At 39.2% G+C, this 27,555-nt stretch overlaps 1 protein-coding gene across 1 annotated transcript in view; it reads left to right on the forward strand.

The window, feature by feature from the left end:
* ntng2b (netrin g2b) overlaps positions 1 to 27,555 on the forward strand; it is a 76,128-nt gene that overhangs the window by 26,595 nt on the left and 21,978 nt on the right. Inside the window, 2 exon segments of the mRNA XM_072372192.1 lie at positions 10,937 to 11,109; positions 12,250 to 12,279. Coding sequence (XP_072228293.1) covers positions 10,937 to 11,109; positions 12,250 to 12,279 — 203 coding nt within the window.

Here is a 27,555-nt window from a genome sequence, read left to right on the forward strand (position 1 = left end):
CAAAAATCTGAGGCATTTCTGTGAAACCATGGCTGAAATGAATATTGTCAATTAAACGGTCTTTGGTTTTTATTTAGAAATTTTTAAATAAATAAATGGTAAAATATTGGTAATGTGTCCTAAAAACAATATCATATTAAATGTTACTTTTCCAAGGCCAGATGATGCATAAACAAGGACGTGTACACATAAAAAACATACATAAAGGAAAATAAAGTAAATATAATTTGCAGCAAAACCATTTGCGCCTTGAATATTCTTAACACTACACAAACATGTTGTTTTAGACCAACTGAAGCCAGACATCATGAAGTGGAAAGGTTAAATCAGCTTTCATCGTAATAGTTTAATAGTGATTTCTTTCTGATTTTGTCACTTTAAAAAAAAAAAAGTTAAAAATTATTATACAATAATACACTTGTCAAATTTACTATTTTATTCTAAACTGCTATGTTTGATTGTGAATGCTATACAAATAATTGCATAATTGTGTAAAGGCAAATGCACATATCTGCATAGACACATTTTTAGCCATGAAACAGCACAGAATTGTATGCATCTGGCCACAGGTCTGGAAGGACGAAGCAGGCATATGCTGAATCCCACCTTAATAGATTAAGCAGTCAGTACTGTGGCTCAGTATTTCCACCTTGTAGCTGCCGTGTAATGACTACATTCTCAAAAATGTGGATTAGTCAACCAGAAATCCATACATAACAAACCAATGGAAGTAATTAAATCAACTGGTGAGGTAGGATTTGTCAGAGCTGGTCATCACAGACAAGGTTTATCTAACATTTGCAAATTTAGTCAAACTGAGGGTTCATTGTATCTGTTGAAGTTGAACCGTAAAGAGCTTTTTTTGACTGTATATTACTTATATTGGATTACAGTATGACAGTTGAATAACTGCCTGCTCTACATAACTTTACAATATATATAAGCACATTATTGCATATTCACAGACGGCAGTTAGATCAACCTTCTGTTATATTTAAGGTCTATAAATCTTTACTAAAATTTCAAACAAAACTATAAGAATAGCAAAAATGTATTTAGAATTAACTAGTATATATCAAGGAAGAAATTACTAACATACTGTGTGTAGCACCAAGTAATCAAACCAGTTATATTTTCTATTTCAACAGTCCTCTAAAACAGGCTTGCTCAGCATGTCAATTTCTGTCTCTTAGACAAGTATTTCCTCAGGTCTAATCAACTCCCTTTACATTTACCCAACTGTGCTAACACAAAGGATGTCATCATTCCAGCACCTCACTGCACACATTGTGTCAGAGTTCTGCCTTTAATTCAACATAAGTGAAAATTATTAACAGTAACTGTTTTATGCTGATAAATTAGTCATATTCTCTCATCAGGTAACTGACTGCATTAACTGTTAAGGTGATGGATGAATACTTAAATGTAATTTCCAATTGTTAAATCTATAAAAAAAAAAAAAAACTATTGTAAATCCACAGTAAATGTGCAGCAGTGCATTATAGTCTACATTTCTAAAGATTCGAGAGCTATTAACGTCATCATCAGCCTGTTGGTGACCTACAGTGTTGCCGATAGGGTGCTTTCATTCTTCTTCATAATAGGTTTCCATTTTGAACATTGATGGGATCATTATGTTACAATTTGGCATTGTATACCAAAGAGTGGTTTTAAAGAGACCAGGTGGAATGGCAGGTAAGGTGAGAAGTGGAGACAGAGGCAGGGACCCTTTTACATAAGCATACGTCATATTACATGAGATTAAAGTGTTAAGTAACATTCGTGTCATTTTAAAGGTATGTTTGTGGGGAAGAATTCTGAGTGGTAAGTGTCTTACCTGCAGTAGACAGTCAGATCTCTCTGTTTGGAGAATGGGAGAATTATTCCTGTGTGTGATTCAAGCCAACAGGATCCCGGAATGGGCCAGCAAGTAACACAAGTTTTCTTTTAACCTAAAAAGACTCAAACTCCAAAAATGTCAGAGCTCTAAACAAACATTGTCTTGTGTGTATTTACACTTTTACTTCTACACAAGAGCACTGCTTTGTACATTTAAGCTTTACCAGTTGTGCTGTGTCACTCGTGCTGAGAAGTGCCAGTTGATTCTAATTTTGTATCAACATGGCTGGAGGAAAAGATCTAAGTGACTTTGAAATTTCCACAAAGCACTGACAGTGAACCCCTTTTTCAGTCCCAAAGCCTGTTCAAGCTGTATTCCAAAGTGACATCTGCATTCAGATTAATGGTTTGCCATTGAGGAGAATTATGTTAGAATAGTTCCTAGAGAATTAGGGGAAAAATGACAAAATCTGTCACAAAAACTTACAAGTCTGAAACTTTTGTCTACATCACAGGCAATTTTTTGGATAAAAAAAAAAATGATTGTAAAAAACAGAATAGTAGTAACATTGTACCAGAAAGTGAGCTCATATAGAATGGATTTATTTGTTTTGTTGTTTTTTTTTAAATGCAGACTAAACAGATCATACACATGCTCACACAATGATGAACATCGGGGGTTAAAATCTCTTCTGAGACACAGCTGCAAAAATTTGTCAAAAACAACTGCTGTGTTGATAATAATGACTGTAGTAAGTATGAATTCAACCAAAAAAAATAGTCCTTTTTCCAAAAATAAGAGGTAGTATAAGAGTGTGGGTTCCAAAATATAAGTTTTAACTTATAATGCAGCCACTTCTTAAAACAAGGCTCAAATCAGGCATTGAAGTGAAAGTTATTTACACGTTGTGTCCTGGCCTCATAGGCCTTAAGTATTACTGACTACAATCAAGGTGACAGAATCCTATTGTAAGCTGCATTTTGTTATCGCTGGTAGTTTGAAAGGCCAGCAAAAACAGTACACAGCTGGCATGCAACCCACACCTGAACTGTTCCAGTGTATAGCTCTTTGCTGCACTCATGAGAACAGTCCACTGTGGTCTGCATGGGAGAACAGGATGTGCCCGGTCTCCATTATTTAGCTATTTGGTCCTGTTCTTACTGTGTATACTTCAGAGCCCGGGTACCTCAAAGTGGGGCTGAGTTTGCCTGCTGCTCTTTGCATGACCCAACACAACCAATCAGAGGGCTGTTCTCAGGTCTGGGTGCCAGCTCGGCACACACGTAATAGCCATTTACTGTATTCTGTGTAAATAATTTACTTGTAAGCTTAGTTGTACATAGTCCCTTTCTGTCCTCTGCATCTATCCCACATTAAAGTGCAGGGTCACAAACTGAAAGACGCCTTTTAAATAAGAGCAAACTGTGATAAAATAATGAATCCTCCCAAAAACCCACCAGGGAGGTCACACATCCCCATCCACTGCATAGTGCACACACAAGATACAAATGCACAGGGAGTGTGGATTGCAAAGACAATCAAGGTCATTCCTCGGTTTTGAATAATTTAAGAAGTCTTTTTTCTCGACGCATCACCGACGCATCACTCCCCATTTTTTCCAGGGCCAAAAGCATCCAGTGACCTCTTGATAGTGAGCATATTTTTAAAGTGGAAGTACTGTGTGTGTGTGTGTATGTGTGTGTGTGTGTTTATGTTTATCAGGAGACACAGCTCATTAAGCCTTTTTTCAGAAAAATCCAATGAAAAGTGATTTCTCCTTCAGGATAATTGAAACATACCAAAAAAAAAAAAAGAACTGAAAATGGAGAAGAAAATTTATCTAAAGCATTAGTGGGTTTTTTGCCGTTCACATTTAAAAATGACAAAAATAATGAGCTTGGGAGGAGTGATTTGCTAAGAAGCTGTCATGGGTTCTGCTGTCAACGTGAAAGAGTGGGAGGAGCCGACAGAAATGTGTGGGAAAAAAGTACTGAAGAGAAACACTGTGATTCCTGCTCCCCACACTACTGTTGGGGTGGTCAGATATAGATTACCTGTTTAGTCTTGAGAGAGAGTGAGAGCGCATGTGAGAGGATGGATAGTGGAGAGAAAAAAAGGTGAGGTGTGGTAACGAGGAGAGGAAATGTTTGAAGAGCCTCGTGCTGCCACGGAAGGCTGCACTCGAGGAAAATCGATCCTCTCCCTTCAGAGAAAGAAATTTATGAAGCTGGAACATAAACGCAGTCATGTCCAATTAGCTGCTCTGAATTTACGAGGCGAGGCGGGGGAGGAAGTAGGAGGGGACGTGGTGATAAAGACTTCAGTAGAAGCCAATAAGGCGTGCTGCTGATCAATGATCTCGGCTTTATGCAACTCCCATACCTCGCTTGGTCACTTCCAGCTGTGCTTGGGATACTCTGCATCAGAGAGCTCCTCTTTTTCTACCAACCCAATGCTAATTGTTGGACATGCAGGATTTACAAATCACCTTCCGATGTGTTTTTGGCAAATGTTTGATTAGCTTAATTTTTTAAATCACGTCTACTCCTGTCCCTCAGTGAAATATTCAACACAAGATTCTCATTTTCCTGAGATTCTTCTTCTAATAAAATATTTTATGAATATTATATTGCATTTCCGCCAATATATCATCCTAAATGTTGCAGACTGGCACTTTAATCTTCATAATCAAAAAGCCAGTCTACCTTGAAACTTATCTAGAAAAGTCGAAAGGTAAAAATATGTAAAAGTAATCCCGAGGCCCTGTAAGCCTTTCCAACATACAAGTCTGGTGTAGTGTCAAAATGTACAGATCATTTCATCTGACAAACTATTTTCGATAAAAAATCCAATATAGAATTATATAAAGCAATATAATTATATGAAAGTTAGTTGTAAAAAAGTAATTAGTACCATATGAATAATGATTCAGACAGCATGGGGGGTGCAGTGGTTTACACTGTCACCTCACACCAAGTTCAGGACGAATCTCATCTTGAGGCTTTCTGTGTGGACTTTACATGTTCATTCCATCTGTGTGGGTTTTCCACAGGTGTTTTTATTTCTTCCTTCAGTCCAAAGACATGCGTGTTCTAAATTGGCTGTAGATATGAGTGAGGGCTTGCACCCTGAGCAGAATAAAGCCACTTTAAAGAATTGATGGATGGATGAGCAAAATTTCTTCACTCGGTCCTGGTTTGGGTGTTAAGTCTTTCTTTCTGACTAAAACCATGACAATCTGAGGCCATTAGGCTTTCCCTCTGGTGTTCCTCCAGCAGACTGAACAGCACTGCTTGTGCTACAAAGAGAGGGAACTGTTGCGAGTGTGGAATGGTCCTTTTCAGTGACGGTTGATCGAACACAGAGTGTGAGGAGGTAGACCTCCTGCTTGGTCAAAGCTGCATCAATACAGTCTGTCATAACAGGTTAGATCATGTCAACATAGACCCTCCCCCTGCTCCTCCTCTGAGTTTTACCACTACAGTCAGAGAGGCAGGCAGACTGTCATGGCTCTGACACAGCTGCCCTAATCTCTGATGTACTGACTGCTAAGCCCCCTGCATCATCTATATCCCTTCTACTTTCTCCTCTTCCCACTCTTTTCAAACACATGTCCACAACCCAATTTACCCAATGTACTCCTCAGTGAACACTGGTGCAACGAGCAGAACCAAAGGAGCTAAAAGGGTATGGCATAGGCTGACAGGGGAGGAGAAAGAAAGAGATGCTGGATAAAAAGGAAAATGACAGAGATTGAAAGACTGAAGAACATCCACAGTCAATAGAATTTGGAAACAAAAGCAAAAAGAGAAAGAAAATCAGTGGGAGGAGAAAATAAGAAAGAGGAGTGATAGCTGCGTCCCTGGTGAGTGATAGAGAAATACAAGTCAACTACAGTAAAGAGAGATAAAGCCCCATTAACTGCTGCCTCCAGCTGCTTTTTCAGGCTCTGCCACCACATGACTCCCCTTTGATGTTTGTTTATCTGTCTTCTTATTTATCCCCCCCTAATTGCTGCGTCTCTGCTGTCTAAAGCAGGCAGTCCCGAATCATTAAATACTCAGGGCCAACATATTTTTAAACAGACAGACTGTACAGGGAATGGACAGTGAAACCCACAACGCAGTCTCACAACAGAATGTGCAATAGCTACATTAGTCTAGCACAAAAATCATTATATACCTACATCTGTAAATCCATATTGTAACATGTCTACATTTTGTATTACATGTAACTGTCGCACATGCAATGAAATTGTAGAATTATTACATTGCAGAGGCTCAAAACACTGCATACCTATGTTTTGTACCATTACACAAAAATGCTTATATGGGGGGAGCAGGGGCTAGACAGTGGTGTTGCCCCACAGACTATCGAGCATGAGGAAATCAATTTACAGTCCCATCCATTCAACCAATGTTGTCCAGCAACTTTCCACTTTTCCACTTCGCTGTCAGCCATGGTTGGTTTGGTTTTGACATCCACTTCATATTTTTGGGTTTAGATGTTAATAAGATATGGTTACAGGTTCACATCACTTTGCCTGAACGCTTGCTTATACCAGACAGGCCATAAAAAAAAAATGACCTATTCAGAATTTCGTTACCTTAATGGGTGACACTACTATGTTCTGGATATGTGGGAAGAACATGCAGCAAGTACAGCCAGAATATAGACACACCTAAATGGAAATAAGGACTGTAGAATCTTATTAAACATGAGCCTGCAAATATCTAAATAATGTATGTCATATTATGTTAGCTTACTCCGGCACTGTGTTCAAAACCTAATGATGGCTTTTCCCCATCTTTAAGAGCAAACTTAATGCCTGCCTGGATGTTATCCATACATAACACAAGGGTTTGGAACCAAAGAGCAGAAATCACGTTATAAATCCTGCAATGTGCAGCCAATTAGATTAGAATATACAATCTCCACAAAGAACTCAGTTTCAATGTTAATGTTTTCTTACTATGTTTTTTCTAAATAGTTTTTCATCTGTAAGGTCGCGTTATAAAGATGAGCATTGTGCATAGTCAGAAATAGCCATGAACCTATATGTGTGCATTAGATATCAACAGTTATTGCATAATTTAGATCCATGTTTACAAGTTGCAGAGATCTTTGCTGCTTCAGTACACCGCTGGATATACTGATACATTCTTACCACCTGTACATCAGTGGAATCATGCGTAACCGTTGGATACAACATGTTCGCATGCAAGTGTAGGAAAAGGAGAAACAAAATGGGGACCCAAGTGCCCCATAGTGCTCCTAGTTTCACAGACATTGCATTTAATGCACTGATGAAGAGAAACACTGACCCATAATTACACTAGCTAATTATCCCCCCTACTAGTGAGTGGTTTCTAATTCAGACTGGAATGAATTTACATCTCTCATTCTCTCCTGTTTCTAATACCCCCTTGCTCTACTTTCTTTTGCCCTTTCCTGTCACCTCTCCCACCTTCTCTCATTTCATCTCCCGTCTTCCTCTTTTTCTAAGTAAATAGACAGGATTGTGACGGATCCAGCTGTCCCATCATAACTTCCGTCAGCTCATGGCTGCTACTTCTGCTTTGATGACTTTTCAGCGAAGGCAGACATCTTGCACATTAACATATGATTGTGTCCATGTATTATTTGTGTGTGGAGGGAATGAAAAGGGGGATAGGGAAAAATCCCAGAGCAGGCTGTCATCCGAAAGAGGCAGAGCAAAGAGACATGGCACTTGAAAAGTCAGAATGTCGTATCATTCATGCGGAAGGAGTGCAAGGCTAGAAGTACTCCTGGTCTTCATTGGTTGAACTACGAGGTGGAGGTCAGAAAAGCAGGTCAAGGAGATTAACTGTCCGTGAAGTTTCAACCTGCAAGACTGTGTGGCTAATGCTTTATCTCATTAAATTATCAAAATCAAATGATAGTTTTTTATTTTATTTTTAAGAATGAACTGGCTTTTCAGCAAGGAATATTCATGTTTCAAAACCACGCAGGCTATAAAATCAGCCTGCAATATGTCAGCTGTCAAGATAATTTACAAAACCGAGACCCTGTCTTTTAGTATGAGGCATCCATTAGGCCTGGAAGACATAAACTGCGCAGCCATATATACCTCGAAAAATCACTTTGTTCCAGAGTATTGATTTAAACTACAACTCCTAGATCCTGTGCTCAGCAGCGCTTCCACTCGCAAGATGGAACAGATGAGATTTATCAGGAAAGATGTAGGAGATGAAAAGAAGTGATGTGTTCGGCACTGTCAGTCACTCAACGCGGGCATTAGTCACCACGCGTCTGCTTCTCTGATCTGTTGTCTGTCAACGATGCTCTCAGACAAATGCATCAATGCATAATCACATGAAGCACACACACACACACACACACCTCCGTCTCATCTAACACGCTTTCACTCACTCACTCACACACACACACACACAGACACACTCAATTTTCTCCATGAAAAAGATGTTCAATTTCTGTCTTCGCTAAGTGGACAGCTCGTGTCCTTCAGAAAGCAGGCAGGAAACAAGGCCTCGTAGGTGGATGGATTTTCCCTGGCACATTCCGTCAGCCCATCAGTGATCAGAGAGAAAGAGGGGAATTTGTTGGACTGCGAGCGACCTCGTGATGCGAAACACAACGTACAGATCAACTGTCGCCATTTTTTCTTGTGAATATCGTGATTCTAAGTTTCAGTCTTCGTTATTTTGCAACTCAACTAGGGTTGAGTTTGATAGGCTGACATAATCGTCCTCCAAAACAGAAAGAAAAAACTGATGAGAGCGCCGTAGATTGTGAGAAGGGAAGATTGAAGTAGTCATCTCACCAGAATACAGAAGCCATTCTTTGAATATTTGATGCAGACGGATAGCTGTTCACTCCAGTGGAACAAACTGGATTGGAGTCCAGTCGCTCATCTGGAAAAGGCTTTAATTTAAAGTCGTACTTGCGGAGTGTCCTTAAGATCCTCATTTCCTTCCTGGCAAAACTTCAACCTCTGGATCAGCCCACCTGGGCCCTACATTCTGCTGAGGTCAAGTGTGCACAAGTGTATGCACACACAGTCATAATCACACCCACGCACACAGACTCTGGAATTTCAATGGCAGGAATTACAAACAAATATTAAATTCAAAATGGTTGTATTGGGTGAACAGTGAATACATTACTGGAAATGGTTTATTATATTAAAAACTAAATATTATACTTTTAAAGATTCATATATATATTCTAAAAAAGAAATGTGACATATTATCAAGCAGCATAATTACTATTGATTAAAGCTACAGCATTAATTTCAACCCAGTTGAGTGAAATGTCAGTTTCTAAAAAGGATTTTCTCTATTTTCTTTCATTATTATCATGTTGTATGAATTGCATCTTCATTTTATTACTGAGTGAACGTAAGTGTGCGTATACAATGCATATATCTCCTCTCTGGAAACATAATAAAGCACTTGGACATTGATCCTTTGAGTGTCAATGTGCTATCTTGGCATTTCAACTTAGACTTCAACTTTTCAACTTAGACTTTTTTTTCCACGACTGTTTTTAATTTGTATTGAGATGTAAATAAGAAAATACAAACTGGCAAGAATTCGAAGAAAGCTGAAAAACCTTTCTTGAATGGTCTTTTCCTGTTCTGAAGAAGAGTTTGTGTATAATCGGGCAAATTGAAACAGCACTGCAAATTGCATCTGTCCTGTCAAATTTTAAAATGATGTGATTCAGCAGCCATTTCCTGTCTGTGCCAGGAAACAAAATAGTCCTTTGATTGACCAGCATCTTCCCAGGTATGATCTAATAAACATAAACATAATGTCCCAGATATTCCCAGACATCTGTTTTTTTTCCTCCTTTAAGTTTGTTTAGGTTAACGACAACTACTTCTTAAATTAAATTACACCCACTAGCTATGCAACCATTATTGCCTCCCCTTGAAACCTCGTTCGCAATGAAACCTTGTTTAGTCACTCCAAACCAATCAGTGGGAACATGTTTGATTCACATTTCTTTACAATGGTTTTTAAAAGAAATATAGATTTGATTGAACAAAAACCCCACTGTTGTGGTTCCCCGACTCTGCCTTTTGTTCCTATTAATAAGATACTTTAAAATAATAAATTTAGGTTTAGGCAAAAATGTCTTGCTTTGGAAAGGATCACGGTTTGATATAAAGTACAGCCTTCCGAAAACCTTCAACAGCTCTTTGCAAAGTGTCACAATGTGAACTCAAAGAAACCGCAGGTTCCTCTGGATGAGAAACAAAGTGTTTCCTTAGAATTTCAAGAGCTCACAGGTGTGCCTTTTCAAACTATGTTAGACTGATAAAGAGTTTAAAACCGAAAGATATTTGACTTATCATCAGATGTGATCCTGTAAAGAACAAACCGATGTCCTCACTTTCAGTATCATGATGCAAAGTTACACTGGAATCAGTCAACAAGTGTATCATCTTTAGTGGAGAGTAGATACTGTGTAGAAAGGGTAATACAGCTTGGATGCTAAAGACGTAAGACAAAGGGCAAAGTTGTTACTTCATTTTTTTACCAAGATCTGTTTACCAAGACACATCTGTCTTCAGGTTCTGTTTTTCAAAATATAGTTTCTTTGAGAGTTTCCTCGACTTCCTAGTGCCTGACTGACATACACTGACACATAAATAGTCATGGTAAATGCCATATATCTCAGCGTTAGACCATCTCAGTGTGGTATAAAGCATTAATAAGATCTGGCTAAAAATACCATCATTTGCTATCTGTGATGAGATTGTGTTGGTAATTTTATCAGCTCTTTCTGCAAGCCAGCATTTTGTCAACATTATTCTTTACATTTTCAATAGCATGCACTTGTGCTCCATCTTTGCACCAGACCCTTAGCAGTCAGGTGTTGCCCTACTCTTTGTTATATCCTTTGGATAAAAGCTCTCTTTTAGTACCTTGCCTCATTAACACTGCACTAACAACCTTGGTGTGATACAACTTTCTCCCACTGCCTTATGTGGAGTCACTGGGACACACTCTGTCATGCACACCACACATATCACACACCAACATTTATCTCACGTGTTAACTGTCTCCTCTCATTCCCTTTAAGGTGCAAGTGTAACCTCCATGCCTCCCAGTGCCTGCTGAATGACGGGAACCTCCAGTGCCAGTGTGAACACAACACCACCGGCCAGGACTGTCAGCGATGCAAGAAGGGCTTCAAAGCCAAGTCCTGGAAAGCAGGTTCCTACCTGCCTGCACCCACCGGAACCCCCAACACCTGTATGTACATGCTAGTGTGTGTTTCCCCCTTATGTTGTAATAAAACATCAAGCTGGCGCAATTACTGCAGCTCTAACACACCTTTTATTGTGCAGTGGATGTCTGTGAGCATACCTTATTATTATAGAAATTAAGTATTAATGATTCAATAACTTATCTAATTTGTTTCAATCCCTCTTATCTGATGAATTCTGAAATCCTTTTCCCTTAAGATGAGTTTACATGGAGATATTTTTAAAGACTTTCTCCACCTTCCTTGACTGATGAATGTCTGATTTTAACATGATTCTGAGCTCCTGGATGAGTAGGACTGAATTGAAAAGAACATACGAGTTGAAAGGTGGTGATGAAGACACTGAGCTCTCCAAGTTGTCACCTCAGTGCAGAGAGTGGATCAGAGCTGTGTAACAGCAGGGGAATGTGTGGGGAGGAAATCCTTTTGGAGAGTGCAGCCAGCTACAGTAGCTAGCTATGATAAAATAATAATCTAGGGCAGCCCCTCCCAAGTTCTCTCCTTTCACACAGACACACTCGCATGCAGAGGGAGACTCACTGGTAGAAACGCACACATATACATCCGTACCTACAGAAAATGGCTCTATTGTCAGCCTTTTTTTTTCGTTATGCCATTGTTTCCAACCCAACACTGACACACACCTTCAGAGCCCATCACCAGCCTTTTAAACCCTCCGAATCCCATTAGTGGCATTTAAAAATTAAAATGTTTGCAGCTCTGTTGAAATGCTATTCAAAATGGCCAAGGCTGGGGGAAGAGTTTGGTCCCTACAGATTGTACTTATAGTTAGCCTTGCTTGGCATGCATAATGCAATCTAGAAAATATGCAAGAAAAGCAAAAAGTTTTTACTCGAGTGGAGCAAAGTGGTAGCGCTTTCTTTGAAGATACATGTGTGATGAAGGTCTGTGAATGTGAGCGTTTTCGGATTAAAATTAGGGAGGATAGGGAAGGCAGTGCAGATCAAGTAATTACTCCAAGACATTGAGAGATGGTCTACAGCAAACCCTTATTTTGCTGAACAGCTCTCCCCTACACCTGAGTGATGAATGAGGCAGAGTCAAGTCTTTAGGCAAATTGAATGCATAAATAAACATCTCCTCTTCCTTTTCTTATTCTCTTTCAGGTACAATTGCCGGCTCTCCCTCTGGTTCTAGTAAGTAATAATGCAAAGCAAAGTAGAAGTGATGCCATTCCACTTTCTATTCCTTTTTGTTGTATTGTTTTTTAAATTTATACTCTAACCTCACACCTCTCCATCTGCATTTCTCCTAAACTCCACCCATCTCCCCTGTGATGTTCCGCTGGTTCTCTAGTCACTCATTTCTCTTTTTCCACATTTCTCTCAGTGCGGCAGCTTGGGCCCTCTGTGCTTCATTATTAATAGGTCTCTCTGTCGCCGTGTCCTTTCATCACAGCACATCACACTAACCTGCACAGGAGGAATTCTTCCACAGTTCTGCTTCTTTATATTTAGACCGACAATAGTGCTGTTGATGGATTGAAGAAAGAAGGGATGAGAGAGAGTTGTATGATGGTGGATGGAGCAGCAAAGGTAGCTGAGAGAGAAAGAAAAGAGAAGAATTGGAGAGAGGAATTTGGGCATATGTTAGTGTGTTGTAATGCAGTGTGATTCCGAGTGAAGAGAGAGGGGAGGCAGGAATAAAAGGGAATTTGATTAGGGATTCTCTCTGTGGAGAAGCTCTCAGCCTCCGAGCTGTTAGACAGAAACGATCGGCAAAGTGGCAACATCAACCCTGACAGTACTGGGCTTTTCTCCACATGGCCCAACAGTAAAAAGCTGATGCATGAATAGATTGAGCAATTGGTCTTCACTGCAGAGGCCTGCTTTTAAAAGGCCATCTCAGACAATTAAACATGACTGTGTAGTTATCTGATAATAATTGATATGATTTATCAAGAAAAAGAATGACTCTAGCTAATTGGTTGGTTGGTTGGTTGGTTATGGATTACGTGGTACAGTTTCAGACTCCAGCCAGATTCAGTTTCTTAATGAAATTTCTAGCTCTGTTGCCGACGAGTCATCTAGGACTTTTACTGCCCCTGAAGTTGAAGACAAAACAAAGGGTGAGGATGGAGTTGAAGCTGAGGGTGAGGGTGGGCTTAAAGGCGAAGCAGAGCGAACCACAAACAATGTTGAAGCTGAAAGGTCTCCGGCTGTTACCAATTACCCTAATGGAGCTCCTCTGGAAGGTGCAGAAAAGTAGCTTGGCCTAAGCCAGACGTACAATGTAACTTAGTACATTTACTTAGTACTGTGAAAACCTTAAGGAGGCCTAACCCTATTATGTCCCGCTGTATGCTCTCAGTCCACCATACATCAGCAAACATGTGGCTCTGCTTACACTACCGTAAATGCATTTGGCAGCTGTAATTACCCGCTCCTTTGTGACGTTTGCACACACTGCAGAAAAATCAATCCTAAAAAGAAATGGCTGATTAACAAGTCCTGGAAAAAAAGTCCTTTTCATGAGGCAGTAGAAGCAAACTTTTTACATTATTTGTCTATGATAGAGTGTTTAAGGCCATTTGATCCCTCATTTCACCAATATTTCAAAGACATGTCTCAGCAATTTTGTAAATGCTACTTTTCTGGCAATTAGATGAAGGAGATCATTTAAACCACTGTCATTTCTGTCTCTCAGACATGATGCTGCAGACAGCAGCTGTATGGTCCAACCTAGAAGAGGAACCAAAAGCAGAAAAAGCCATCTTGGGCAACCAGAAAATTAACCACTCTTGAGCTTACGTTATGGGTAATCAATACTAATAGATATCGTAAAAAAAAAAATCTGTTATTCGGCATGGCACAGGAAGGACAATTTCTCAATACCACGAAGAAGCATACTTAGATTAAAAAATGGTAAGATTAAACCGGCGAGACAAAATATGTGGATTTTTGAGCTTTGGATAGGATAGTTGAATAGTTAGCTAAACTAATCAGCTGATGGCCGCAGTCCAAAAGAATTTACTGGTTTACTTTTTTAATGTATGTGTAATATAATACGAAAATAAAGAAATAAAGTTAGGTTTTTCTAAACCAGCAAATGTTTAAATACTGTTCACATGGTGCATGTACAACACAATAATAATGCAATGAAATAACAATAGGGGGCCACTTTGCATTTACTTTTCAGGAAATTTCTGCATTTCCTTCACTTTGACTAGCATTTGTATTCAGTGGGATATTGTTCATTTTGCCTGAGTAAGAGATCTGAATTTTTTTCACCAGCTAACGTTGATCAGATAATACAGTCGCACTGTAGCATGGACTTGCTGTACTCTTGTGACAAATCAAATGTGTGTGCCTGTAGATTTGCTTATAGACTCTGACAGGCGGGGTGTTTGTGTCAGTGGAGAAATCATACATAATTCATCTTGCAACTTACTGGAGGTTTTAAGACGTACATTGACCGTTTCCATGGCTATTTATATCTCTGGCATTAATTTTACATGTGGATTGTCATGTCTTGAGAGCAAGGTCGTCAAAGAGTATGGACATCCAGATTTTATTTGTTTTGACTGACTGCTTTTAAACCACCCACGATGGATAAGAACAGATTCTGTCAGCTGCCTCAATGTACAGTAAAGTGGTCCTTAAAGCCCAGTTCACCTTCATCCTAAATTTAAACATGCCATGTCAGTAAGCAGCAGGGCCTCTAATGTTACACCAGAAAAGCACTTAAAACAAGGGAGGAGTTGGAATACTGGCCCTGCTGATGTTGTCAGACTTTTTTGTTTGTTTGAGGAAATCCATTAAGTGTGTTTTTTTGAACAGGAAAGCACTTTGGTTGTTTGGTGGACAAAGAATTCAACGATTACCTGTGATTCAGGAGGTCCTGATAGAAGCTTTTACATTGTATCAACAGAACCACAGACCTTTGTGAGCCCCCACTGTTCACTGTGAAGGACACTTCCCCGAAAATTAATTGCAGATTTTCTGTCTACAAAATTAGAGTTGAAACTTTGAAAGCTATACCAAGGTTTCCACTGAGGCTATTTTAATTATCAGTCAATCAGATTATTTTTCTATAAAAAAAAAAACTATAAAAAAACAAAAACAAACTCAAACACAAACAACCCTCGATGTACAAATTGCATTCAATCGATTACCTTAAGTAGGAACATGAAGTTCAGAACAAATCAAATATTAGTACAAACTGCACATTTCTGAGACAACGAACGGTAAAATCTTACCTCTGTGAAATTTTACTTGGACCTTTTGTAGAGGTATATTTTGGCTTTAACCTGACCCTGATGTGAGCAAGCCCTTGTTATGTGTGTATGTGAGTGCATGTGTATGTTTAGATTTATGGCAGGCATATGGTGCAGTTCAGTGAAACCCATAAATCATCTTCATCCCCACCTTCTCCTCCCGGGGACCTGAGGTCTTAGGTTCTCTTCTCACCGAGCGGCCGCCACTACAGTTTGTACATGCACTCGCTGATAGACACACACAGATACAAAAAGGTTTTATCGTGCGGTGAAGGTCTTTTGACTGTAATACTACATCACTTAAAATCATTGGTCCTCTTAAATAATATAAACTGTAATGTCTTCCATACTCAACAGTGTTTGATAAAGCATTCAAAAGTTGTCTTCAAATATTAATAACATCAGAATTGGAGCTGACTTAGGAGCAATAAGGCAGCCTTAAGAGTTTTTGGATTACAACTTGGTTATATAATCATATTTGGAAAACTAGGAATTTCTAAGTGCAAACCCCATCTTATTTATCATCAGATTCTACATTGAGATCAATACATTTTTTACTATCATCTGGGCTGCCAGAGCAGATGTTTCTATAAAAACATTACATCAGACTTATGGGTAGAACAGCATGTCATAGTAGTTGCATCCTTTGTCTTGTCCCTGCCCCAGTTAAGTCAGTGAGCATGCTCAGATGAGGATTAGCGATCTATTGGCAAGAGAGTCTGATCCACTGAGCCCACAGCCCATTGGTCAGATGGACAGATGGGTGTTGGCGATGGGGGAGGGTAGGTCATAGAAAACAAATCCTAAAACCCAGTCATACATCTAGCTACCCAACCTCATAACCACACTTCATCCTTCATATAGAAATCAAGTCCTGGAGCTGCAGATAGCCCGATTGTAAGCAAAACCACAGTCACATTGTCAAACTAACACACACTAGTGATGTACTACTCTGCTCAAATCCTTGGATTTTTAAAAAGATTGAACTTGATCTGATAAAGCCAGAGACCGGATCATGTCTGGAAAATCATGTAACACATTAATAATATCCACGCTATCCCCCACCATTAGGTGTTCTCGCAGACATTAACTGATCCTGAATCACAATGGCTTCATTAGTAGGCAGCTAAATCAACATCTAGGACTCTGGTAATAAATGATGAGAATGCTGAGACTGACGGGTGGCATTAAACACTATTGCTAAACTTTCTTGGGCTATATTAACATAAATGACAAATGATCTCATCATATGCAAATGCATTTGTGTGGAAGACACATGTAGAGACATTATATGCTCATTTTTGTGTGTGTATAGCAGGTGTGGGAGTGCGTGCCAGAGAGTGTGTCATGGGACAGCTAGTGAGTCCATTTGTACAGACAGACATATATTAGAGGATTATGGTTTGATTCAGCTTAAACTGTTCATGCATTACACGAGAGAGTGATGGCGCTGTTGCATGGCTGAAAATGACATTTTGATTCTTTTATTTCCCCCCCTTTTTCTTTAGTGGCTTCTGCCTTCCACGGCTCTGCTTCTGGGGTTTCAAATTCACATGTCAGTTCCCAAAACCCTGATCATTTTGATATAAGTGAAGGTAGGCACTCTATAGTAGTGTGAGTCAGTAATTTTGCCATGTTGCAGTATAGCAGTAGAATAGATTGCTTTATGAGTGTAATGTTAAAAGTTATGTAAATGGCGTCTTTTACTGTTGATGTAGAGCTTACAAAAATCTCAAATGTAAAACCTCCTTCTAGCACTGAGATTAAAATCTTCTTCCTTTTCCTGGTTTATTACTTCCAATCCTTGCTTTCCAGCTGTGTAGATAGAAATGAAAATATTTTAAAAAATGATGGAGCTAGAAAATCATTTGTGGCTTTTAAAAATTGAATTATTTTATGTGGCAGGACTTTTAGCAGGACACCTTTAGGCAGTGTCACAACATCAACAGTGAGTTACAAATCTGGTTTCATGTACTTTGATTATATCATACTGTGTGTTTAAAGTAACAACTACACAGCAGGGACCAAAAATAATATGATGGCTTGTCAGTAACTCACAATTAATCTTCATTATATCTGATCGATGATGGTGTATCAAGACCATGAAAAAAGACAGAGCGCAGTAGTGGAGACTGAAGACTTAATAAAGACTTAAATTTAATTTTTCTTGAAATGGGGCTGAGTTGTGAACACCATACCTGCAGTAGACGTCAGTCAGAGCTCTTTCAGTATTCAGTATCAGGGGGAAATTCTGACAGGGGAGCTACAATAACAGCTATTCAAAATGGAGACACCAGAAGGGCAACTTTTTCAACATCTAAAACAACTTAAACCTCAAAAAAGGTTTGAACGAAAACTGTATTGTGGATTTTAATATCTGTGCATTTGACATTTATGTACTTTTTCACTTCATGTTAACTGAAGAATGTCACAAAACTGTCCGCAGTCTACACTTCCTGTTAGAACATTGTCTGTATTATGTCGTCCCAGTCTATGAAACTTTCTGATGCTAAAGTGGCAAAATTTAATAATAGACAGATACTTGTGTATTTGGTAAACACACAGAAAAGAAAATGGGTCATATTTTATTAATGTTAATGATTTGCAATAACATACTGTTAGACCAGACTACGGCTGCCACATTGCCAAGTGTTGATAATTAGCAGGATTTTACCCATTCAGTATCATAGAATATCCCCTTATTTCTCAAGTAAATATACTTGGACATATACTTTTCTATGAATATTAACCTTTCTCTTTATATGTCTTCATATGTTGTCATTATGAACCAGTAAATAGAATAATCATGAAAGCCATACCAGATTTTTTCTTTTGTTTTTCTGTATGTTGGCACATTCATAGTATATGATTTATTGTTGGGAAGGTGTGAGGACAGCATTATTGCTAGTGGTCAGTGTGATGACAAAATTTTATGTGTATACACAACATCCTAAGTGTAAAACAGAAGAATACACTTTGACAACACAGTGATTTAAATTTACAATCATAATAACAATAGTTGCACCTTTAATAGTCAGTGTTTTTCAGACTGAACAGCATTTCCAGCATTTAAAGAGTCATGGTACAGCTTTTGAGTTTAGCCTATCTCAGCAGTGTGAAATCACACCACTGCGTGTTCTCACTTCTGTGTGTTATGAATGTGCATACTCATGTGTGTATATGTGCATTATTGACGGAAAAAAACCCACGAAAAGCTGGCTTTCTACAGATAAACAATCTGAGGCAGCATCTCTTATGCTAATGTCTTACTGTGCCCATTTCTCATTGCATTTACATTCTCTGTCCTCATGCAACTGATGCCACAGACAGCAGAGCCTCTATAGCAGAAACCAGAATTGCAGAGAGCTCAACTCTACAAACAAACCATGCGTTATCCACCAACTCTTTGTCTGAGCCCCCATTAATACCCATGGGAGAGCCTGACACACTTCATGTTAGAACAGAGGTTATTCCTCCATCACCACCCTCTGAGCACAGAGTTTTCCTGACGCCAGAAGAGTTCACTCATTCAGAAACAATCCCCGAACACTCACATCCGTCTCACCCAGTCCCTGAAGAATCCCCACATCATTCCGTCGATCATCATCAACACCCTACAATCAGAGAGGAGTCCACCATAAGCATAACTGAAACTGAGGGAAAGCACTCAGTGCATGGTGAGAGAGGAGGTAAGGCAGACCCAGAGTGGAGGCAAACAGAAAATAGAATAATGTAATTTTGAATCAGGAGGTCATTTTCATTTCCAGCCAGCCTGATGGGGTTTATAGCGTGGAACCTCTATAAAATGAGCAATTTTCAAGGGATGAAAGTCACTAACTTGCTCTTACACACAAGCTTTCATCACTTTTATGTTACTCAGTGTCATATCACATGTCAGAGAGGCTTGTTCAGTTTAGATGGTGGCAGATCTACTTAATGTGGCTGTGTGCATAAGCAGGGAAAAACAAAGTTTGTGAGCATTGGTACTGGAAGGTCTGAAAGTCTGACTCTAGTTCGCATTGTCTTTGCATCATTCAGAGACATTGAGAGGATTGAGAAACATCAGCCACAGGATCAGAGTGATGAAAAGACATGAAGACAAAACAGACAGAATCAGGGCATAGCCCAGCTTAACTTTAACCTCCTGCGGTAGATTACAAAATACTATGTTGGCAGCATTAATGTAAAAAGTGTCAGGGTATAAATAAAACCCCTACGTGTTGTCTGAGCTAATATTCTGCAGGTTTTGGCATGGTGTCAACCTGCCGGAGAGGGGGCAGATGAAGAGCTCTATCACTGTCATACCTTACAAAGCCTAACAGATTGTCACACACACCCTGCTTTCAGTCAGTGGATAGGAAACGAGAACTCAGACTGCTCCAGCTGCCAGTGTCTTGTGTCGTACTGCTAGGATTGAACTGATTGAGATTGATTTAAAGAATCACTCCTACCCACAAGGCAGCATGGGTTACTGAGATTAAATGCATTAATGCTCACTGCTGTGCCACAGCAGTCTTTAAAACAACTGTGATTCAGAATCCTGCTTTATCATTAGAGTAAGTTTTTGTCACCATATGTGTTTGTGTTTTTTTGTGACAGATGTGTGTGAGAGCAGGTCTAGTGGGGCAAGAGGAGGGCAGGAGCAGAGGTAGCCAGAGGTTACTCTGATTAGATGTTATGATGGCGTGATGCCAGTTGTGTGAAATGGTCCAGGGTGCTGTGAGAACAGCTGCTGACGTCCTGCTTCACGGGAGCCCCAGAGGAGGGGGGTGAAGAGGAGTGAGTGGGCGGGAGATAGCCTGAAGGGGGATGCTCCGCAGGGGAGTAGGATGCTTGTAGGATGCCCTCACTGAAGAGGAACAACTGGAAACGTACTTCGCATGTACAATACACCTCAAGGGGAAAACACAGATGGAAGCGTGCAGCTCTGTATTCTCATGCGGTCTGGTGATCATTAATCCCTCAATGACATGCATAGTGTGGTCACTTCATGTGACTGGTAAACAACATTTTTAATAGTAAGCATCTCTGTGAGGAGGACTGAGGTGTTCTAATTTACTTTATCGTTAAATGGAAACGTGAAAGGAAGATGATGCTTTATCTACAAACTAGTTTCACATCTCTTTCACTTTTACTCACTGCAACCCTAAAAACCTGAAGCAAAGGATCCTGGGAATAGCATAAAGCCCTGTGGGAGTGTGAAGTACACAAAGATGAGAAAGGAAGAGAAAACCATGAGCACAAAACAATTAAAAATGCAGTATAATTGGAATGTGTGTGTGCTAAGTTGTCTAGTATTGATTGGAGATGTTTTTTTGCAACTATGGCACCAGACGGAACATTACATCTCAATATGGCGAAGCACACCCATGAGGAGACAACAATCATATATTAGAAAGTCTATGGTGTACTATAAATAGTAATATTTTGGGTAAATACAATAGAAATAAAAGCAGAGATAGATCTATCTCTATACAAGAGGGAATGAAGTAGCCCACAATTTCAGGACATTCAGATAAAAGCAAGTGCATGTCATTTCTTTCACACCTAGAGTGAAGATGTAGTGATGAAGGAGTTTGTCAAGCCTATCTGACTCGCAGCTTTTTTTCAAAAACTAAGGGCTGAGGCCCCTGATGGAACAATCTTCTATCTGACAGAGAAAGAAAGGAAGAGAAAAGGAAAACAAAGTCTCAAAGGAAGAGGGGAAGACGGCAGACACTATCAGTAATCTTTACTCACTGCAGTATCAGACTAATTATAAAGTTCTTATTGTTTAGGTAGCAGATGAAAGAGCTTGTGAAATAACCCCAGAAGATGTCTGTTCTTGTTATATTAATTATGGTTATCGTGTCTCAGTCTCCCACAAGTCTGTACATGAGACTTATGGCTCTGAGCTTGTACAAAACAGGGAGGAAGAGAAGGAGGAGAAAAAATAATAATATAGATGCAAGATGGAAAAAACTATCTGAAATGACAGGTGTTTCATATAATGTAGTAGATTTATACTCCTTGAGTTACTGGTATTGTAGATAAACGTTCATTATACAACTTGACAGCTCGAATGAAAACTAGGAAGATAAAAACTGGGCAGAGATATAGATTTCTTTTTCTTTCTTTTTTTTTCACTGACAAGATAGTGGGTCAGTCAACAGATACCAATTCTGGCACCAACAGTGTCATCATACATTCGTTTAGACAGTGGCTGAAGCTGCTGGGCTCAAAATGAAAACCAAACAGCAGGATTAAGTAAAACTCAACAGTCTGTTTATTCACTGCTCAGGCTCGTGAGAAAAGGTTAAATTAAATGTACCTTCTGTTAATGCTTTTTTTGTAAATGGCATTGAATCACATTGAATCAAGACCATCACAGCTCTGAGGAGAACTTACATCAAACTCATGGCCATAAAGCCATAAATCCACAGCTTCATCTAGACATGGGAAGAAAAATGAGCAAGAGGAGGGTCATAATGAAAGGAGAACTGAGAGAAAAAGTATATATTTGTATGCACTGCGATGACTAGTTAACTGTAGTTCATAGTATTTTAATACACTAAGAGTTAAACTTGGCATTGCAAAGTAAAATAATGCAGGAAAAGAAGAGAAGTATCTAAATCTAAAGTGTAGAGAACAACGTTAAACTCATTGTCCCAAAACCACATCTTTATCTGAAGGCAAGGAAAGCGACAGCTACATTGTGTGTAGTGTATACTACAGTAAAATAATCTGTAGTATGTAGTGATTTATAACTTACTTCTGTGCAGATGTGGTGCAAGCTAAAATTAGACTTGGCAACTTACAAGCAGCATCTTTGCCAGATGTCAGAGCATCAAAGTCTCACACTAGAAGCTTAAAATGATTTTATTTTGAGAAAATATCGTTTGCAAGTCATAACCAATAGAGCAAAAATACGTACGTTTGTAATTTTTTAAGAAGTTCACTTTTTAGCCACCTCGCTGGTCATTTAAGAGTTGACAGAAACGTTTTTGAGATGTGCTCTTCATGTAATAGGCCGTCACTCTCATCACAACTCACTTGAAAGGCTGGAAAGACGTCAAGAGACAGCCAATCCAATGTTTTTTTTTGTTTGTTTGTTTTTTATAAAGTGATAGAAAAGCTGAGAATGACTGCACTGAAATTATAATCTTGATTTTGTTCTCTCAATATCACATTATCAATATTTTTTAGGAGAACAAAGTTTGTTTTTACGAGATAAACGGTAAACTCAGAATTAGGGGCTATAATCCATTATAATTATATCACACGTTTCAACTTTCAAGATAGCTGTCATGACTTTTGGAGAGGATCCATCACTGCTGTCAAGACATAAATGTGTAGCTTTATTCTTCTGCAGTTAAGTTATTAAAGTAGATAATAGATCGGGTAATACTAGGAAAGATCTGAGGTTCGTCAACTCCTACTTTTTTTTGCTTAAAGCAACAGCTACATGGGTACTTGGGTACATTTCTTTCTGTATCTGCTTGCATTAACTGATGTGGATTCTGGAGATGTTCAGCCCTTAACACATTATATTTTAGGTCAGATGTAAAGAAGCTTCCCAGCATCAGTATGTAACTTATCTACAGTACAGTTAGGAGGTGTGGATAACTTTGACTCCTTCCCGTCCTTTTCTGACAAATTGTTTTTATGAATGGAGGCTCAAATATTTTGGCCGCATGTAATCAGCTGCAGAACGACCAGTTGGACCCTTGCAAACTGGTGAGGATTATGAAATTAATGTAAAGCTGATGTCACACACAAAGTGATATGAGCTGGGTTTCCTACGGGGCTGGAGCACAGAACAGGGGAGAAAAATCTTGTCCAAGTTTGGCGCCAATTGCTAGGCGACCAAAAAGATTTATGGAAATTAGCTAGTTTTTTTTTAGCTGCAGACTTTGATGCAGGATGCATGTGCCAAGCTGTCAGAAGAAAGCTCCAGCGTTACAGTTAATGATGAGGAGGAGAGGACAAGCAGCAAGGAGGAGGGTGTGGCTTCATAACATCCTAAAAGTGAGACAGCAGTTTGGAGAGTTTAGCCTCATCCAGGTGCTGCACCTAAACAGTTACTGCTTCTAAGTTTAGGTGAGTCGGAAGCAGTTTGACTCCCGGTTTAGGAGAGTCACACCGAGACACCAAAATGAAACTGAACTTCAGGCAAATTCCCTCTGATTGGACACGCAGAGGTGTTGTCACAGAGCCTGGCACCCAAGCTGAACTCATTAACTTCAGCACAGCAGTCTGCATGCATGACCTCATATTGCAATTAGCTTAACACAGCTGCTTCCACATAGGATAGGGTGTAGCCAAGCAGGCCCAACAACCATGAATTGCCTTTAAATCAGCTACAGTTATCAGGATGCCATCACCATGGCCCTCATAATGGCTGATAACCATAAATGATTACAAAATAATTAGCAAGTTTTCACAAGGGAAAAGGCTTTGTTATGCAGAGATAATTAAATAAATCAACTTTGTCGTTCTTTGACTTCACCTAATTACAATTATGAATATCAAGTAACACAAAATAATCAATTTATTGTGCATTATCAGACATTCATTATTGAGCATACAGTGTACAGAGGGCAATACTTCCATATAATTAACTAATTTTCACACACCTCACAACACTACAGGTTTCCCAGTAATTGGAAGTAATATAATTCTACCGTTTAGCATTTAAGTCTTCTCTGTTATTTCAATTAGAATTGTGATTTTTCAGATTCCAACAAGTCTGAAGATCACATACATGAAACGTATGGCCACAAATTGACTTTAACCCCTGTGCATGAAGTGAAAAGAGAGGAGCATGGAGAAAGCCATATTGAGAGAACAGGTACCTCATCTTTATACATCATGTCAAAGCTTTCTAGAAAACCAGAGGGAGCAAAACATGTGCTGTTTATTTTTTAAACTGGCTTGTTAATAATTATTGCATTGTGTCAGATCCCCACACATCTGATGGACACACAAATGAGCCTCATGAACAGAAATCAACAACCTCATCCAAGCACAGGGAGAACAGTGTGGAGGAGGGGCATCAGGAAAGAGCACTTGAGAAGACAGGTATTTTTATGTAGCTATCTGTAGTTAACCTAGTGGTGCAAATATATAGTGGAAAATTCATCATCTGCCAACTCCCAGCAAAAAAGCTGTCGGATGTATCTTGATACCTTGTGAAGTTGCTGAGAAATGTGGTGTGTCAGTCTTCCACAAGGCAGAGGAACACGCACATGAGGCTCACGGCCACAGATTAACAACCTCGTCTGAGCATGGTGAAGGGGCGCATACAAAAGGAAAGCCTGAAAGGAAAGGTAACCTCCTTTGTATGTAGTGGAAGCACTTTTTAAGCAGTTTTGTCTAAAAATTGACTTTGTGTGAAGTAAATATGCAGATGCTAAACTGAAAACTGCAAAAACGTCTGTCTTCAGTTACACGGCAGCGGGAACATCAGCAAGCTTAGGTAAAAGTGGTATGACTGCTGGGAATGGCCAGGAATTGACAGTAGAAATTTGTTAAATGTGTGAAAGATCATTTGCCAAGAGTGCAAAAATTGACTTTATTAGATGCTTTTGCTCCTTATGTTAATGACCGCTCTGGTATGACAGTTTCCCACATGTTCAGGGGTCACTCACATGAGACTCATGGCCACAAAACACCAGAGCATGGGGAAAAGTAACAACTTGGAGTGTTTCTCAGGGCAGATGTTCTAATGTCTTCAGTATCACGAGGCAAAGTAACCAAGGAGGCTGAAGTCAACGGAGTAAAAGCAATCATCTTAAGTGGAGAGCATTCTTTAATACTGTGCCCAGGGTCGTATAGCTTTGCCAACCAAAAGATATAAGTCAAACAACAAGGAACCAAGTCGCTTCTATACCCAGATGTACGTGCAAAACAACTTTTCTTTGAAGTTCTCCCAGATTTTCTGGCGCCTGGCTGAAATGTTTTACCACATAAATATCTAAATGCCATATATCTTGGTGTTAGACCATTTCAGTGTGGTCCAAAGCATAAATCGGGTCTGGTTTCTCTGATGATATCTGGAGGATACAGAAAGCAAAGCTGAAAGCAAAAGTATCATGTTTTTCTTGTTGCGTTAGCAGTGTTCTTGCTATTTTATGTGTAGATGTAAACATGGTATGAAGTTGCTGATTCTTTACTGACTTAAGGGACCACTGACAATCGAAAACAGCAGATACCTTTTCCTAGATTAGTATTGTTCATGGCTTTTTTGTTCGTGACTGGTAACAACATCTAAAATGGAACTCAATTAATTTTTTGGTGGTTTTGTAAATGACAACTCTTGTATGACAGCTTCTCACATGTTTGAGGGGCATGGGACTCATGACCACCAAACAACTTTGTCTGAACACAAGGAGGACAACAATATAAAAGCAGAAGAAACAGGTATTTGCTTTAAAACCCATTGTAGTGGCACCTCCATAGATGACCAGTAGTCTTGACAACTAACCGCAGAAACTGAAGCCCTGACAGAAATATGGCAGAGCTGCATCCCTTGCTGGCTTTGCTTCTGTCAACGACAACTGTAGTGCGAGAGTTTTCCAAAAACAACATTGTCTGTGCCGCATAGAGGAAAAAAGGCAAGAGGAGCAGCATAAAGAACAAAAAAGTAAATTATTTTGCATTTAGTGGTGCAAGAAGAGCTTCTAGATTGTCATGTACTGTAGTGGAGCAAAAAGTAGGCAAATTCATTTTAACATCTGAGATTTAGTGGGAGAGCAAAGCCTCTCAGAAAACTGGTGACAACGCATGTGGCTTTTTGCTTGTATGTGAACGTTGTTTGCGGTATTTCAGCTCACCACAATTTTGAGGAACACGTACACGAGGCCCATGGCCACAAAACAGCAACCTCATCTAAGCATGGAGAGGAAAGGGAAGTGGAGAATGAAAGGACCGCTGACAGGAAAGGTATTTTTTCGAAAATGTTGTGGGGAAAATGTTTTCATTAAACTTACTAGACTGTATAGAGTTGTCAATACAACGCGAATAGACTTTTATTGCAAGATAAACTTGAAGATTTTAGTGCAACCTTGAAATAAAGACTAACTTTGATGACTTGTTTCTAATTTTGTCACCTTTTGAGAATGCCTCAAAGGCCAGAATGCCAGAAGGCTGAGAGGAAAGATATCTGGTTTACATTTGGGGATGGTAGTTCTTCCTTAGTTGAATATAGTCATAATTGCCATCGGGTCAATTAACTATGAGTTAAATAAACCTGAAGGTAAATCATCATATTGATTTAAATGCAAAGAACATAACTAAATTCTGAAAAATCCTGAAGAGGACCTGATCCTACTCTGTTAATAACTTTATTGTACACAGTTGCATTTGTTTCCCTTCTCTCTCTGGTTATGTTCATGACAACTGTGGTGTATCAGTCACCCACAAGTCTGAGGAACATGACATACATGGACACAAAATAACAACTGTGCATGAGCAGAAGGATCATACAGACAGAACAGCTGAAAATAAACGTATGATTTTTTTTAGATGTAGAGTCGTATACATTGGATAGGTGTCATGACTCACAGCAATAAACGTAAAAAAGTGCCCTAAAAATGTCAGTATTTATTATTAGTATCTAATATTCTTTAGTATTGTCACAAAAACTGAAGGAAAATATAAAAAAGGAGGATGGATATAATGACATATTGTTTCACTTGTTGAGGAAAAGTTGATTTAAGATAAAAAAAAAATTGATGTGATATGTTAATGAGGATTATGTTAATCCATCTCAGATGGCCACAAAACCTCATCTGAGTGAAGAGAAGAGAATCATATGGAGAGAAAAGATTAAAGAACAGGTTGCCATTTTATGTGGTAGTGATGCAGGAGCAAAATGGCGGTGTGGTGGTTACCACTGTTGCCTCCCAGCAAGAAGCATAACGGCTTGAGTCTTTGTTGAGTAGAGTTTGCACATTACCCTGTGCCTGTATGGTGTTTTTTTTTTTTACAGTTTCCTCCTTCAGTCCAAAGACATGCACGTTAGGTTTGTCAATGGATGGATGGAACATAGTAGTGATAGATATTTGCAATGTGTCAAAATGTTACCCAGCTGAAGCATCTGAAAACAAAGCTAGACAAAGACACAGTCTTTGATGACATTTTTGCAGGTTGTGTTAATGACATTTGTGATTTGTCAGGACACCAGAAACCTGAGGAACACATGTATGGAACTCAC

This window comes from Leuresthes tenuis, unplaced genomic scaffold (genome assembly GCF_036924035.1).
Source record: "Leuresthes tenuis unplaced genomic scaffold, fLeuTen1.0.hap1 SCAF_19, whole genome shotgun sequence".
In the NCBI taxonomy this organism is placed as follows: Eukaryota; Metazoa; Chordata; class Actinopteri; order Atheriniformes; family Atherinopsidae; genus Leuresthes; species Leuresthes tenuis.